General features: G+C 33.8%; 1 protein-coding gene across 1 annotated transcript in view; it reads right to left on the reverse strand.

Annotated features, from left to right (window-relative positions):
- The window catches only part of LOC129226734 (fatty acid synthase-like), a 271,075-nt gene that overhangs the window by 161,146 nt on the left and 91,747 nt on the right, over window positions 1-18,182 (reverse strand). Inside the window, exon 11 of the mRNA XM_054861363.1 lies at window positions 15,270-15,625. Within this exon, the coding sequence (XP_054717338.1) occupies window positions 15,270-15,625 (356 nt within the window). The remainder of the gene's footprint in view (window positions 1-15,269; window positions 15,626-18,182) is intronic.

Below are 18,182 nucleotides of genomic sequence, written 5' to 3' on the forward strand. Positions count from 1 at the left end.
TTGTCTGTTGTAATATTTCGAAAGAGCACATTCAGGAGCTACATGCGATGTGATAGTTTGTCCATAAAATTCTTTTTTTTTACCGTCTGCGTGAAGTTTAAGGAAAAACATGGCGACGGGGCACGTTTTTGAACACCAAGCGGGGCATATTTTCGCATCGAAAACGTGTCCCGTCACATCGAAAGTATGCTCCGCCCCCTTTCGTATTTTGTGTCAATATGAAAAGTTTTTAAATTTAAAGACCTCTTTTAACTTCCTTGGGAAATTTTGTTTGTTAGAATTATGAACAGATTGACTGCATAGGAAGTTTCCTACATGTCTCAAGAACTCTTACTCATTAGCAGTTAGCTGAATCTATTTTAGATAATTTTTTAGAACAATTTTAGTAAGATGGGGTAAAGTGGTCATAATAGTAGGCTTAACAAGTATTAAGATAAATAAATACCTGTGTGCTGTCTTTTCATCCATAAGCTCATTATTTTTTGCATTGAAAAAGGCGTTCCCTGTAACGCCGAAACACGTGTCTGCTGTAATTTACAAATTTGTGCTTCTTCTAACGTTTTGTCTTACTTTAACAAGTATTGTTCTTCTAATGTCACTTAATCATTAAGTATAAGGCAGATAGGAATTAAATATTAAATTCACTTAATATATATTGTTTTTTCAGTAAATGGTGTTAAATATACGAGTATATGCGTAAGTATACGCATATACTCGTGTAGGCACGTATATAGACGTATTCACATAAATGCACCAATAAATACATATATGGGTATCTGCAAGTATTTTTGATCTATACAGATATACATTCGACTATAACGTATATACTCGTTTATATATATAAACACTTATATACTCAGGTAGACACTCATATACGCGTACGTACTCGAGTAGACACTTACATACAAGCATATGATATACAAGTATACAGGATGAGTTTAAACTTTTAAGCAAATTATTAAAAGGTGTTAGAGGGGAGGATAAGAAGCAAGAATCACATAAGGAAACAAACACAATACTGACGCGCTACATGCACGCAAAGTCAGAAACTGATGGATGCAAAACTGGTCAAAAATTTATCACACAAAGACAATTTTACGCAACATTTTAGGTTTCAAGAAAATTTTAAAGCAATTGATGAAATTTGCGAAATGCAGCTGTGATATATGTGCGTCACAATCACAAAGCACGCTCTGTTACAATAACGATACTTTTGAAAAACTTTCATCAGCCGATGCGCCTTTGTTGCGATGCTTGTATTAGAGCTACAGGCCGTAACTTTTAACAACTGCTCTAAAAATTTCTTAAAAACTAAAATCTTGGGCAAAATCATCTTTGTGTAACAAATTGGTGATTTGTTTTGCATCCATCAGTTTCTGGCATTGTGTGCATGTAGCGCGTCAGCGAACGTAAGTTCTCTATAATTCTTTGCTTCTTATCCTCCCCTCTCACACCCCTTAGATTTTTGCCCAAGATCTTGTTTTCACTCTGTAGGCACACATGTATATAAGCTTGTATACTCGTGTATACATACATGTACTTGTGTATACACGTAAATGTACGTATATACGTCTATACAGGTATATAACCATGTTTGCACGTATACATACGTATACGCGTGCTTCACAATGTGAGTAGACACGTACCCCCAAACATACACTGGATGTATCCAGGAATTAACTCGTGTATACCCGTATATTTGTGTATGTACACTTATATATGCGTGTATACGTCTACTGTACACGTATATACTCATGTATGCACGTATATACTCAAGATACAAGTGCATACACTCATATGATGTTCGTTTACACATATATATACCCGTACATACACGTGACACGTATATACACGCATGCACTCCTGTAGCTTATCACGTATACATGCTTATATACACATATATGCTTGAGTAGGCACGTGCATGCATGTATCTGATGCATACATGTATCTACTCATATATGAACGTGTTTACTAATGTTTACACGACACGTATATACTCGTGTATACTCACATATGCTTGTGCATATACTTGTAACTACAAAAATAAGCGAAATATACAAATATTAGGGTTGTTTATAATGGTTTTGCATCTATTTTTAACTATGACCACTTTACCCCATGCTATGACCACTTTCCCCCACCCCATGGGGTAAAGTGGTCATAAATACAAAGGGAAAAGAAAGGGTTATAATGCTACTTAAATCAATATTTATTTTCCTAAAACTCAATGTACCGTGTTCTTTAACAATGCAATGTAAAATAAAAACAAAAAAAGTTTAAGTGTTTAAAGAATTTATTGTATTTATTATTCACCTAAGTTGAAAACCTACGATTTTATGACCACTTTACCCCACCAGACCCTATATTTTTAAACAAAAATAAATCACAATCTCAATCATTCATCAGAGATACATGTTAAAACAAAATAGGCCTAAGTGTTTATAAAAATAGCATTAAACTGATATGTTCACAGAATGACTTGATTATTATGACTTGATATTTATCTGTGTGTTGGGTTTTCAGATTTGTCGTGGTACGACACTACAAAAAGAAGTCTGAAAGAAGCAAGTACACCATAAAGACTATGGTAGAAGCTGTCAACAAAGTAAAAGAAGGAAGAGGTATGAAAAGTGTAGCGGTGTAGTAAAAGTGTAGTACCCCAGAAGAAGTGAGACCTCTGGAAAAAGCGGGTCCGAGAAAACAGGCCGGCAAAGGAAGAAAGAAGAGAAAAGTCGGCCATTTTGACCGACACTCCGGTCAAAGAGCAGCTTAGATATAGTGCCTAGAAAGAGTAGTGTGCCGATCGACGGGGAAAAAGTGAGGTCAGATCTGAGGAAAACCCAGATGACGCAGGAGTACGTTATATGCTTCTTAATCAGACTCGTTTTAAATCAGCGATTGCATGCTCATTTCGCAGTTTAAAAGCCCCGTTTTTTGGATTGAACTTATTTCTGCGTAAAAGACAAATTCTGTAATAAGTGCTATTTGTTACATGGGTGTTCATTTATTTTTTGAAGAACATAAAATCACCTTATGCTAATTTATCTTCAATGAAAATAATAGATTATAAGGGGCCATTCATTAAATACGTAAGGGTGCCGAGGGGGAAGGGGGGTTGGAAAATCCTCTACGTAACTTCGGGGGGGGGGGGGGGGGTCAAACTCATTCTTACGTAATATTTTTCAAGTCGGTATTTCACATTAGAAATTGCGCGGTCAACAAGTGATTTGGCAGAGATTATGTTCCATTTGCGTATGGAAGGTAAGAAACGTGTTAGGATAAGATGTTTTTTTATTTGTTTTACAAAGAATGAATAGTGTAAAACATAATAAAGGAGTCGCATTATGTATGGCATGTTTTATTTTTAATTAATATTACATAAAAAAAATTGTCTTTAGAACCTGTCAGCAAACGGTTTTGTTGTCGATAATTATCGAAATAGAAGTGTTTTTGAATCTGACGTTATCATTGTCAAAAAAAAGTATTTATGTATTTTTATCTTTTATCTCAGATGTAAAATAGCGAAAGAAATGTATCCTTAAAAACTAAAAACAAATGGGGAACCTCCTCGTCCCTCTCCTTTGTCTAACATTGCTTATGATAGCTTTAAAATGTTCTTTTAAGAGGAAGCGCAGCTTCTGAATCACCCTACACTTAATCAGGAAACAACAGTACAGTGTTACAATTAAAAAATCTAAATAAGTAGCGATCGAAAGAACATTGTGATGCATGTTTTTGGACGCAAAAAATATTTTCCCGTTGTCGATATATGTGATTTTAAAGCCAATGGGAATTTTAAGAAAAGCGAGTCTCGTTGTTCCAAATTTAGCGAGTTTCGATGGGGACAGACATCTTTCTCACGCTCTGTAAATATGGATGTCCTGCCACATGCAGACGAGGAAATCGTCTGTGAGAAATTGGTACCTTCAATCCCTCGCCAAGTGTTTAAATTTGCCACTTTTCTTAAAATTTCGGGAGACTTAAATACCTTTTATCTCGATAACGGGGGACGATAACAAAAATAATTATCAATTTCCTACAGGATTTTAAAAGGCTGAAATAAAAAAAATTTTTTTTTTAATATAACTTTTTTGCTTGTTGATTCCGTTTGTCCGAAAGTCGAATGGTCGGTCGCTAACAGTTACCAGGCGTAGTGTAGCTGGAGATTTCCAACCTATTTTCCAGACCTATAAACTGTAGAGGTGGTGCTACCATATATCGCGCCTAAGTCGGGTTCTTTCTCATTTAGGGGCCTCATTGACTCAGGAGTCGCTCCTTTCTGCTTTAAACTCAAGCTGGCTACATGAATGGGGCTTGAGTCTCCCAAGTGGCATTAAAAACAACAACAAACTGCGCCCAAAGCCATCTCGATTGATAATACATTTGCCTTAAAATATAAGTATCAAATTTTCAGTCAATTGTGTAAAATTTTGTTTTAAAAACATCCTTGTCTTTGTGTCTACTTCAATAATGATCTTTTTATCGTCAATATTATTTTCCACATAATTTTCATTATATACAAAAACTACAATATTTGGAGATTTTTTAAATTTCATACAAACCCAATATTCGTTAGCAAATTAATATGAACAATTTCATTTATAATAGATTTATACGTGGTTAGTTCAGTTTCATCTGCGGAAAGATCAAGTTTTATTTTTTTCAAACAGGGAACATTTTTCTAAACTGCATAATTCCTGATGGACCTTTTCTTTGGTAATTTTTTAGTAAAGTATGTTGGCAGACTTGGGAAAATTGTAGGAATTGCCTCATCGTTCAAAAAAGTTTTCCCTGAGGAATCAAAACTTCCTCACCATTTATAATATGCTTAAAATAGGTTTCAATAAAATGTTTTTCGAAATGCAGAGCACAAATTGAGCAATATTGATCAAAAACTTTATCTAACCTGGGAATCAACAAGTTTCACTTTAGTTTTTCTTCATCTGCTGGAGCTTTAAAAAGCGTAACTTTTTCCTTGCATGTTTTGTACCCACTTTTGCACCCTGGTACAAAACAAGATGAAGCTTTTTTTCTTCTAATGTTCAAATTTGATGCCTCCATTAAAAGCCTTAAACGCTGTTTCATGAAATATTCATGAAATAAAGGTAAAAAAGAGAAACGCGGAACTAAATTGTAACAAAATCCCGCGTGTACTAATGTAAACACCGCGAAATTGAACGTACACCTCGACCGCACTGCCATCTAGCGGTTTTCATACAATTTGTCTTCAAGAATCGTGGGGGAAAAAGCGCCGGTCGGCACACTACTCTTTCTAGGCACTATAGCTTAGACTAGAGCAGCAACAGGCTAAGCAGAGAAAACAAATGAAAAATGAGAATGAAAAGAAAGATAAGAAAATCGTAAAAAAGAGTTTATTTAAAAAACAAATTGGAAAATCTAACAAGCCTGAAGAAAATGAAGAATCAAGTGATGAAGAGGAAGAAGACTGTGCTTGCATTTACTGCATATAATTGTACAGTAAATCTAAGGCTAAAGAGATATGGGTAAAGTTCACTCGTTGCAAAAGATGGGCCCACGAGTCTTGCATCAAAGAAAACCCTATGTTCTTTGTATGCATTAATTGTGACAGTGACAATGACGTTTAGTGTTTTTAACAGTCCTACATGTATTAAAATTATTAAGTAGCCAATTTGGTGATGAGTTTTTTTTTCAATATTTACTGAAAATCAATAAATAACCTACCTTGAAAATATTTTGTTTGATTTTCTAAATTATATTGATATAAGTGCATGCGAAAACTTGCCCCGGTCACGGGGCACATTTTCGCACGTGACATATCAACACTTAAAACTATTTTTCTGTAAAACAAAACTTAATTACTTGATGTAAGTAATTCCATGTTGTAGCCAAGGTTTCTCTGAATGGTGTAGTATAGTGTTTTCAAACTTAGGTAAATAAATAAAAAATATAAAAACTAGTTTAAAAAAAAAGCGCGAAAACCTGCTCCGATTTCCCCTACTAAAACTGGTTACGTCTCTGCACAAACTCTGGTACGGGAAATATCTTCGCGGACTAGTCATGGAATTGGTCCTTTGACGGCAACCTTCCCCTACAGCATATATCTACAGCATATTCTGTTGAAACTTTCACGTTCTCCGAGGGGCATTTTCTCGAAATATATAACCGAAAGTTCCATTTGTTGTCGTTAACTTTCTACAATGACTGTATTCTTTCTTAACAAGCAGAATGAAATATTTTCTTTTGAAGTTACATTTCACATTTTGTAGACATGCTAAGTTCCGTACTAAGTTCATCAGGCGCTACTCAGCCAAAAATACTTATACTTTTTAAAAGTTAACTACAGCCATATTTTCACAGGACTCTGGTTTTTTCCCAATTTCTAAACAATTTTTACCTAGCGGTTATTTACATTCAAATACTGCAGTAGATGAGGTAATTGTAATTACTTTAACTGAAATTCATAAATAAACCAGTGTAAAGAACGTCCAATAGAAATCTCAATTTCCCTTACGCCTCCACTGTTAAAACCTGTATTGATCACTGTACGCACTTGACGTACAGCGCGTAACTTAAAAACATCAATATTTTTCTTTCAAAAAGTTAATATGCTCATTTTAATGTTATGAGAGCTACCAGACATAGGAGTGACAAGGATTTCATTCTTTGATTTAAGTTATTGAGCAAAACAACTTGGTCTTCTGTTGTCTTTCTAGCTTTATTTTTTCATTTCTTAATTTAAATCAAAATATTGCTTCTTCGACCGTCTAGGTACAGAAAATTCTTATGAGATGAGTTATTCATCATTTTTCTTTTTAAGTCAATGAATATTTTTCTTCTTTTCATTCTGATTTTGCAACGATAAACCTATTTAGAGGAATCTTCTTTGGTAATTATTAAAATACAAATACGAATGTGACGATCAGACGCTGTGGGTCCAGCTAGACAGTTTCCATGTTACTTTATTAGGCCTCAATGAAGATCAATGGGCCTCTTAAAGCTATCTATCTTCTTACTCATTACAGCCACTTCCGATAAATTGTTCCAAGTGCCCACAACCCTACTAAAGTAATAATTTTTCCAAATTTTCAGATTAGTATGAGATTTGAATCACTAGAAACAATGACCCCTTTTCCTGTTTTCTATGTGTAAAAATTTAACACTCATTAACATCTTTCACATTGATAAATTTAAGCAACTGAATCGTGTCCTATTTGACTCACGCTTGCAGCCTATACGCCTTTCTTCGAGCTCTCTACAATGAAGAAATATCGTTCTTCAGATAAGGACACTAAAGTTGAACAGCATACTAAAGATGAGGTCTTACAAAACTCATTTATCTTTTAAAACAGCATTGATAAGATTTGACGCTGATCTATCGGAGTCCACCCTATGCTTCATTTGAAAGTTTAATTCTTATTTAAGATGCTGAGGAAAAATCTTGACTTATAGTTGCTTATTTTTTCCTTTCAAGTTTTTTTATACGTAAAAACAGCGTCTTCTTTTACATTTGAAGTAATATTTTAATGCTTTGTAATAATTCAAACTAAGTAAACTACTTTAAAAGATTGTTCTTTGAACCAACTAGAACAAAGAACGCAGTTGATAGCAGTGAAAGCAAAGAAAATGCGCCGGCGGAGCGTGTGCGATTAGCGTGCTTAATGCACGTTTGAAAGCAAGTTTGCCATAGCCTAGGTCATTCATCTAACTATATATTGAGTATTAATTTATCAAGAGTTTCATTACAAACATTTGAAGTTTCACATGAGAAGTAATTATATTTTATCATTCCACTTTCGCCAGTTTGGTGAAAAATCAGGCTAATTACTTAAAATTCAAAGTCAAATGGACAACTAAAGATATTTTTTTAATTAACTGAAATTTTGTATGACAAATAGTCTTGGTAAGGGGCAACATTTCCGCGTACAGACTTTACATAGTTCTCAATTTCGTTTTTTTCATTCCACTGTACAGTCGAACCCGCTTAATGGAATATCAAATTTTCCACGAAACATTATTCTAATGAGCGGGATATTCTATTTACGGTATTAAAATAATAGATAACAACGGTTTAGTACATTGAAAATATATTACATCAGGCGGGATATTCTTTTAACCAATATTTTAATAAGCGGGCTTGACTGAACTTATTTTATTTCATACTTTATAGTGCATAAACCAAGCTTATAGAGAATAGTCAAACTTGTAGAAATAGTCTTATAGAAATAGTCTCAAAGAAAAAAGGTCTTGAAAAGGTCTTGGTCTAAAAGTAGACCAAGCTTATAGAAATAGTCTTTAGAATTAAAAAAACATTTTTATACAGTCGACTCCCGCTACAACGCGATCCTACTTACGCGAAATGGCTATAACGCGAATTTTTCACAAGTAACGAATTTTAGAGCTAACGCGAATTTTTCGTCCACAACATGAATTTTTTTAGAAGGAAGTATCAGCTTCGTTATTGGCTACTAAATATTGATTTCGTGAATGTTAATACGTCCCTTTGAGCATCACTGACCGCCAAAGTTCTCACTCCAAACTAGTCTAGTGCATCAAATAACCATAATGGCACCTTTGTGTCACCTTCATCTAAAGTTTGAAAATGTGAAGAAAAAGAAAGTTTCTGATAAAAAATTTAAAAAGACTAAGATTCTCGATATGCTTGAACAATTACAAAACGTCGAAGGTAGCGCGACAATAAGAATGAGTGAATCTTCCATATGTACAATTAAAAGTCAAAACAAAAATATGTCCGTAAACGTTTAGAACTTAGTTTCAATATTGAAGCTTGCAGAGCAGTCTAGCAAAGTAAAAATTATGAAAATGGAAGCTACGCGCGCTCTTTCATTGTGGATTAATAAAATGATCAGGTACAGGAGATGTAGCCACAAATTGAAACGTTTTAAATAAAAAGTGAAGCGTATTTAAAAATGTATTAGATAAGAATAACGATCTGATCTTGGAGCATAAATCATCACTAGTATCCTCATTTTTTAACTCGTAAATTTTGTTACTGTATCTACTGTACAGTACTATTTTGTGCATCATTTTAATTTTACTGCATGCAGTGCGTACCGTGTTGTTTTATTTTATATCTTTTATTCCCATTGGTCATTCATTTTGTGCATCTTAAGTATTTCATGATGAATAATAGTTTTTTATTTTTTAAATACAGTAAAAGTTCAGTTCTTTATGGAAGAAACTGTAGGGTCTGGTGGGGTAAAGTGGTCATAAAATCGTAGGTTTTCAACTTTGGTGGAAAATAAATGCAACAAATTCTTTAAAAACTTCAACTTTTTTTGTTGTTTTTTTACATTGTATTATTAAAGAACACGGTACATTAAATTTTAGGAAGAGAAATATTGATTTTATTAGTTTTATAGAACTTTCTTTTCCCTATGTTTTTATGACCACTTTACCCCATGGGGTGGGGGAAAGTGGTCATAGCATGGGGTAAAGTGGTCATAGTTAAAAATAGATGCAAAACCATTATAAAGAACCCTAATACTTGTATATTTCAGTTGTTTTTATAGTTACAAGTATATTCCCGAGTACATGCGTATATACAAGAATATATACATGTCGTGTTATACACGAGTAAACACGTTCCTATATGAGTAGATACATGTATAAATCAGATACATTCATGCACGTGCCTACTCAAGCATATACGTGTATATACGAGTAATAAGCATGTATACGTGATTACCTACAGGAGTGTATACATGTCTACATGAGTACGTAGGTGTCACATGTATATACGTGCCACATATATGTACGTGTCACGTGTATATACGAGTATATACGCGTATAAACGAACATCATATGCGCGTATGCACTTGTATCTCGAGAAAATACGTGCATACTTGAGTATATATGTGTATAGTAGACGTATATATGCATATGTAAGTGTACATACATACATATACGGGTATACACGAGTTAATTCGTGGATACATCCAGTGCGTCTTTGGTACGTGTCTACTCACGTATATATAATATAGAAGCACAAGTATATACACATGTATACGTGTAAACACGATTATATAGCTGTATAGACGTATATACGTACATTTACGTGTATACACCAGTACATGTATGTATACACGAGAATATACGCTGATATACATGTCGGCTTACAGAGTGAATCTAAGCTCTTGGACAAAAATCAAAGGGGTGTGAGAGGGGAGGATAAGAAGCAAAGAATCATAAGGAAGTTATAATCACTGACGCGCTACATGCACACAAAGCCAGAAACTGATGGATGCAAAGCAGGCAGCAAATTTGTTGCTCAAAGGTGATTTTACGTAACATTTTAGTTTTTAAGAAATATTTAGAGCAGTTGTTGAAAGTTTCGGTCTGTAGTAGCTCTAATACACGCTACGCAACAAAGGCGCAGCGGCTGATGAAAGTTTTTCAAAAGTCTCGTTATTGCAACAGAGAGGGATCTGTGAATGCAACGCGTGTATTACAGCTCAAGGCCGCAAATTTCATCAATCGCTTTAAAACTTTCTTAAGTCCTAAAATGTTGTGTAAAATTGTATTTGTGTAACATATATATATATATATATATATATATATATATATATATATATATATATATATATATATATATATATATATATATATATATATATATATATATATATATATATATATAAATTTGTGACTTCTTTTGCATCCATCAATTTCTCACTTTGCGTGCATGTAGCGCGTCAGCATTGTGTTTGTGACCATATGTTCCTTATTGATTCTTACTTCTTATCCTCTCCTCTAACACCTTTTAATAAATTTGCTCAAGAATGTAAACTTACCCTATATACTTAAAATACACCACCAGCTCAGTTATTCCATCAGTTTCGTGCTTTTTAGCACTCATCATCCCGGAATAGGAATCACATGAGCTGGTGGCGAAGAGCTGGTGGTGTATTTTATGTATTTCTGCCTTAGCCCTGACTTAGGGCGGTAACTTACTACAAAATCACCCTATATACTTTTATATCATATGCTTGTATGTAAGTGTCTACTCGAGTACATACGCGTATAGACGTGTCTACCTGAGTACATAAGTGTTTTTATATATACGTGTTTACGAGTGTAAGCGAGCATATACGTGTATAGTAGAACGTATAGCTGTATGGATAAAAAATACTTGCAGATACCCATATAGGTATTTATTGGCGCATATATGTGAATATGTCTATGTACATGTCTACACGAGTATATATACGCATATACTCGTGTATTTAACCCCGTTTACTGTAAAAACAATACATATTAAATAAAATTAATATTTCATTTGTATCTGCCTCATACCTAAAGATTAAGTGACATTAGAAGAACAATATTCGTTAAGCCTAATATTATGACCACTTTACCCCATCTTACTTAAATTGCTCTAAAAAATTATCTAAAATAGATTCAGCTAACTGCTAATGAGTAAGAGTTCTTGAGACATGTAGGAAGCTTCCTGTACAGTCAATCTGTTCCTAATTTTAACAAACAAAATTTCCCAAGGATGTTAAAATAGGTGTTTAGATTTTTAAATTTTTCATGTTCACGCAAAACATTTTTTTTACCGAATAAAATTTTGCCAGTTGTAAAATATTGTATTCAAAATGTAGTTTCTAACTGCCTTACTCTAAAATAAAATTTTCACATTCATTCAAACATTCATTTCCAAGCTATAGCCATTTATTTGACGCATGACCACTTTACCCCATTGACCACTTTCCCCCACCAGACCCTAATGGTTAAGGAATGCTTTAGAGCAGTTTGAGGTGTTTATAAGTTTATTAGTGCCTAAAAGTATTTGGTATGCTTTAAAAAAATTGTATGCATATATTTTTCCACAACGCGAAATTTCAACTTACACGAGGAGTCTTGGAACGCATCCCTCGTGTAAGTCGGTTCTCGACTGTATTTTATTTTAAAATTTTTGGTTTAAACATTTATTTGAGGTGGAAATTTTTGAAAGTTCAAACGTATTTTCTTGTTACCCATCATTATTTTTAAAAAAGTAAAGAAAGAAAGAAAAAAAAAATGTATGGACTTTTATTTTTAAACCAAATGTGTTGTAGAGATAATAACTTTTTTTTTTAATTATTATTTTTTCAGCATTGCTGGTCTGTATGCTCCAATTCATAAGCAATTTTTTTCAAGTAATTAGGGTCTGGTGGGAGGAAGTGGTCATGCGTCAAATAAATGGCTATAGCTTGGAAATAAATTTTGAATGAATGTGAAAATTTTATTTTAACAGTAGGGCAGTTAGAAACTACATTTTGAATGCGAAATTTTACAACTGGCAAAATTTTATTTGGTTAAAAAAATTTTTCTGTGAATATAAAAACTTTAAAAAATCTAAACACCTGATTTAACTTCCTTGGGAAATTTTATTAGTTAGAATGATGTACAAATGGACTGCACAGGAAGCTTCCTACATGTCTCGAAACTTCTTACTCATTAGCAGTTATCTGAATCTATAGTTTATATATTTTTTAGAACAATTTGAGTAAGATGGGGTAAAGTGGTCATAATATTAGGCTTAATGAACATTGCTCTCCAAATGTCCCTCAATCTTTAAATATAAGGCAGAAAATAATTAAATATTAATATCAGTTAATATATGTTATTTTTACAATAAACTGGGTTAAATATACGAGTATATGCGTAAGCATACGTATATATACTTGTGTTAGCACGTATACAGACGTATTCACATTAAATGCACCGATAAATACGTATATGGGTATCAATCTGCACGGTATTTTTTATCTATACAAATATACATTCGACTATACACGTATATGCTCGCTTATACTCGTATAGATACGAACACTTATATACTCAAGTAGACACGTATATAAACGTACGTACTCGAGTAGACACATACATACCACAACTTACATACAAGTATTTGATATAAAAAATATACAGAGTAAGTTTAAACTCTTGAGCAAATTATTAAAAGGTGTTAGAGGGGAGGATAAGAAGTAAGACTCACATAAGGAACATATGATCACAAACACAATGCTGACGCGCTACATGAACGCAATGCCAGAAACGGATGGATGCAAAACAGGTCACAAATTTATTACACAAAGACAATTTTACACAACATTTTAGTTCCTAAGAAAGTTTTAAAGCGATTGATGGAATTTGCGGCCTCTAGCTGTTTTTCACATGCGCGGCAATCACAAATCGCTCTGTTACAACAACGAAACTTTAAAAATACTTTCATCAATCGCCGTGCCTTTGTTGCGATGAGTGTATTAGAGCTACTACACTGCCGTGTGCAGGTAAACGGCAGTGTCTGCAGAAATAAGTTTTCGAGGTATTTGAAGAAACGCGTTTTTGGATTCAATACTAACACTAGGGAAATGCTGGAATTTGACGTCTTTTTCGCGCCTTTTTTTCAGCGGAAACCAAAAGAGCGAGCTTGTACAATAAAGATAACGTACAGTAGATGACAAAAAAAAAAAAAAAAAAATGAAATTGAAAAATTGGTAGTTATTGCCCTTTACCTGCCTACAGCAGTACAAGCCATAACTTTTAACAACTGCTCTAAATATTTCTTAAAGCTAAAATGTTGGTAAAATTATGTTTGTGCAACAAGGTTGTGACCTGTTTTGCATCCATTAGTTTCCGGCTATGTGCGCATGTAGCGCATCAGCGACCTTAAGCTCCTTACGATTCTTTGCTTCTTACCCTTCCCTCTCCCACCCCTTAGATTATTTCCCAAGAGCTTGGATTCACTCTGTAAGCATATATGTATGCAAGCGTATATACTCGTGTATACATACATTTACTGGTGTATGCATGTAAATGTACGTATATACGTCTATACAGGTATATAATCGTGTTTACACGCACATATACGTATGTACTCGTGCTTCCATATATATACGTTCAAAGACGCACGAATTAACTCGTGTGTACCCGTACATGTATGTAATGTATGTATGCACACATATATTTGCGTATATACGTCTACCATACACGCGTATACTCGAGACACAAGTGCATACGCTCATATGATGTTCGTTTATACGCGTATATACTCTTACATACACGTGACAAGTATATACATGTAACACGTATATACTTCTGTAGGTAATCACGTATACATGCTTATATACTCGTGTATGCACGTATATACTTGAGTAGGCACGTGCATGCATGTATCTGATGCATACATGTATCCACTCAAATGTAAACGTGTTTACTTATGTTTACACGACACGTATATACTCGAGTCTACACGCATATACTTGTGCATATACTTGTAACTATACAAATAACCGAAATATACAAATATTAGAGTTGTTTATAATGGTTTTGCTTTTATTTTTAACTATGACCACTTTACCCCATGCTATGACCACTTTCCCCCACCCCATGGGGTAAAGTGGTCATAAATACATAGCGAAAAGAAAATGTTTTAAAACTACTTAAATCAATATTTTTTCCGCAAATTCAATGTACCGTGATCTTTAATAATGCAATGTAAAATAACAAAAAAAGTTGAAGTGTTTAAAGAATTAATTGTAATTATTTTCCACCTAATTGGAAAACCTACGATTTTACGACCACTTTACCCCACCAGACCCTGTAGTAAAAAAAGAAAACTTAAAAAAAAGCATAAAAATATATGCTTGCTTAAGTTCAGCCTTGAAACTGTTTCGTTAAATGAATTGATAATACATTTATACATTTTTGGCAAAAATAAAAAGGCCGAAGTATTTTAAACTTATAATTACTATTACTTTTCATTTGTTTCACGCAACATTTAAAAACCGGAAGCAAAACGTAGGATTATGACTGATAATGTAAGCTAAAAAATAGTCTTTAAATAAAAAATACGTAAAACTGATGGGAAATGGGCGAAAAGGAACTTGTTACTTTTCAATCAAAATCTTTATTTTTACACGAGTAAATGAACAATACTTCAAAAATTTGGAGAGAAAAAAACCCTTAGAACATAATCAAAAATAAAATTTTTCGTAGGGAAAATGTATTTCAATTGGGAAAATATAAAGATCAAATGCACATCAAATTCTTAACGCCTTTTTTAAATTATTAACTTGTCGCTTATTTAATTATGTCGCTTAGTGGATCGTTTATTGCTTTTTTATTCAAAAAAATACTTAGTAATTAAAAAGACCTAATTGCTTCAACTATTTTAAAAAACCCACAACTAACATGTTCTAAGAACAAAAAGAGACTAAATCCATTTTTAAACACGTGCACGCATTTCAAAAGAATGAACAAAAAAAAAAAAAAAAACTTACCCGATTGGCTAAGCATAGTAGTTCTGTGAATCTTGAAGTTTTCAATTATAAAAGGAACTTCGCCAAACGGTCGATTTATCTTGGCAGCCAGTGCTTTCCATGCAAGGACTACATAACCTGTAGCAGGAAATAAAACTTTTCCATTTATGCAATGGTCCATCAGATAACTATCTGTGCCTTCAAGGTCAAAACTGTGTGAATATTCACTTGTAGCAGCAATCCACTTAGGTACGTACCATTTCTGAGAATAGTTCCATTTTATGACATCAGAAATCATTGGTATACCTCTTGGAATAGGGATTTTTACTGCTGGGTATAGTTTCTCAATTTTAGGATTCAGTCCATCAGCGTAAAGCCTAAGTTTAAAACAGAATCTATCTATTAAAGCAAAAACATACATTGTCCGGCAAGAAAAATATTATAGCCCATATCAACAAAGAAATGTCTTAGAATCATAGTTATTGTTCACACTTATTGATTAAAAAATTCCTAGAGCAAATGACTTTGATGAAATTAACATTTTTTTTTCTTTTTGAGAGGATTAAAGAGAAGAGGCATTGACTTTTCATCTGATGTGTAGCAGAAAGTCAAAGAGATAAAACAGTATATGTAAATTCTGTAGTATCTCTTTTACTTTTTTCGATAAAAGCTTCTCATTTTTTTCTATATCTAATACGAGTATAGAAAAATGAATTGGGTTTGCGCAAATTTTCGAACTTTGACGGATTTGAACGTTTTTAGATATGCTGAGTCCATTTCCACCATTTTTGAAAAATGTCTGTCTGCCTGCCTGTATAAGTGTAACCGTTTTTTTTTTTTATTTATTTATTTTTTTTTTTTTGTGGCTGTTCTACAGCAAAAACTACAGCTTGAAATCGAACGAAATTTGGTAAACATATGTTTTCTTGTGAACGTGTGCCCATTAGTATTTAGAGCAAATTTCTCCATGGGGGTGGAGCAAATTAACATTTCTTTAGCTAAGCGAGCCTGCTGTTCCTCAAAATATAACAAGCGGAATCAAACAAAATTTTGTCAATATGATGCTCTAACAGGTACAGAAGTTGATTCAATTTTAGAGCCAATAGCTCAAAAGGGGGAGTTAAATCAAACGTTGTTTTTTGCTCATTTCGAGTGCTACATCTCAAGAAGTAATGCTTAGTTTTGGATTAAACTCGGGATAAATGTGCACTTGTACGTAAAATAAGCGTTGGTTCATTTTGGTGCCAATCGCTTCAAGGGGGATAATTTTCGTCATTTTTTTGTGTGAATAAAAATAGCTTTATTAAAGCCACAATAAGAAAGATGATTCGCAATAGATGGGTCATTCCACGCCAAATCAACGAATCTCTGAAATTGACCCATCGTAGATTTCTACAAAATTTACAGGTTTGAGTTTACCCACGTGATGATAGAAAAAAAATAGTTTTTTTAGATTTTTTTGACCAAGACTATTAAAAGAGCTTTAAAATGACTCCTAGTAGGACATTCTAGCTCCTATAGGAGCTGAGAAAAACTTATTTCTGCAACTACCGAAGTATCACCTTTTGCCATTTTTTGAGTACTTTAGGGGGTTTCACACAAAAAGCTATAAACCAAAAAAAATCTTAGAGAACAATTTTTTTTCTATCATCAAGTGGGTAGACTCAAACCTGCAAATTTTGTAGACATTGATCATTGGTCAATTTGAGAGGCTCGCCCCCGAATGAATATTGAATTTTTTTACAACCCGACAACACGTCGGATATATGCCTAAGAACGTATAAACACCCGAAATATCCATTTTGACGATCCTGGAACTAATTAAAACGAGTTTTCTCGTGACGTGTGTATGTACGTAAGTATGTGCGTATGTGTCTCGCATAACTCAAAAACAGTGTGTCCTAGAAAGTTGAAATTTGGTACGTAGACTTCTGGTGGGGTCTAGTTGTGCATCACCTCCCCGTTTGGTTGCATTCGAATGTTCCAAAGGGGACCACACCAACCACACTTGGTATTCAGTATGAAAAAATGCAGAATTTTAATTGGTTAATCTGTATAATTAAAATCTGCGTGCATCTGTCTGTGTGTCTGTAATCCTATCTTCTGCAGATTGAATGTATACCCGATCAATACTTCTACCGTTGGACACAGGACGTCCAGGGAAAAAGTCCTTCCGCCCTGTCTGTCCTCTGTAAACCTTAAAAGGCCGGACACCCAGGATGTTTTAGCACATCTAGGGGTAAAAGCATTAAAATCTACAATTTCTGGGTTAGAGACGAAGCTAGCAGTGTGCGGAGACTGTTAGAACCAAAGGTGCTGACTGGGTGCAAACTTTCAACCTTGTGTGAAAATGCGGTGTCTCGGGTTGCAATGGAGGCTAGGAAATACGCTAAAGATGCCTTTTGACTCCTCACAGGGTGAACGATGCTAATAAATGTGCCAAAAGACTACTCAATAGCTGTGTGACTCGTTTGCGCATGCGCTCTGTTATAGTTCAACCAATCTAATGGCAGACGAAGGAAGTTGCTACGAAGATGCACTTTACATTGAATGAAGAGCAAAATATGATTAAAACTGAACATTTCTGGGATTAATCTTCGAAATCTCGCGTAAGTACTGGGATCATTAGATCAAAGTGTAGCTTTTAAGGTTTTTAAATATATTTAAAAGTGTTTCAAAGTACATTGACTAGGGTAACACCCATAGTAATTGGCACCAGTTAGAATGAATAAATCGTTAAAAAATATGTTTTGATTTTTAATCTGTCGACAAACTTCACATTAAAAAAAAAATGCTTATTTGTCTTCGGTAAAGGATATTCAAATGTCGAATCATATATACATACGTATTAATACGTTACTCTTGATTAAAATTTTGAACGTTTATGAAACGATTATATTTTTCCATGATTGCAATATAACTGAGTACTTATTG

This window comes from Uloborus diversus, chromosome 7, assembly GCF_026930045.1.
Source record: "Uloborus diversus isolate 005 chromosome 7, Udiv.v.3.1, whole genome shotgun sequence".
Classification (NCBI taxonomy): Eukaryota; Metazoa; Arthropoda; class Arachnida; order Araneae; family Uloboridae; genus Uloborus; species Uloborus diversus.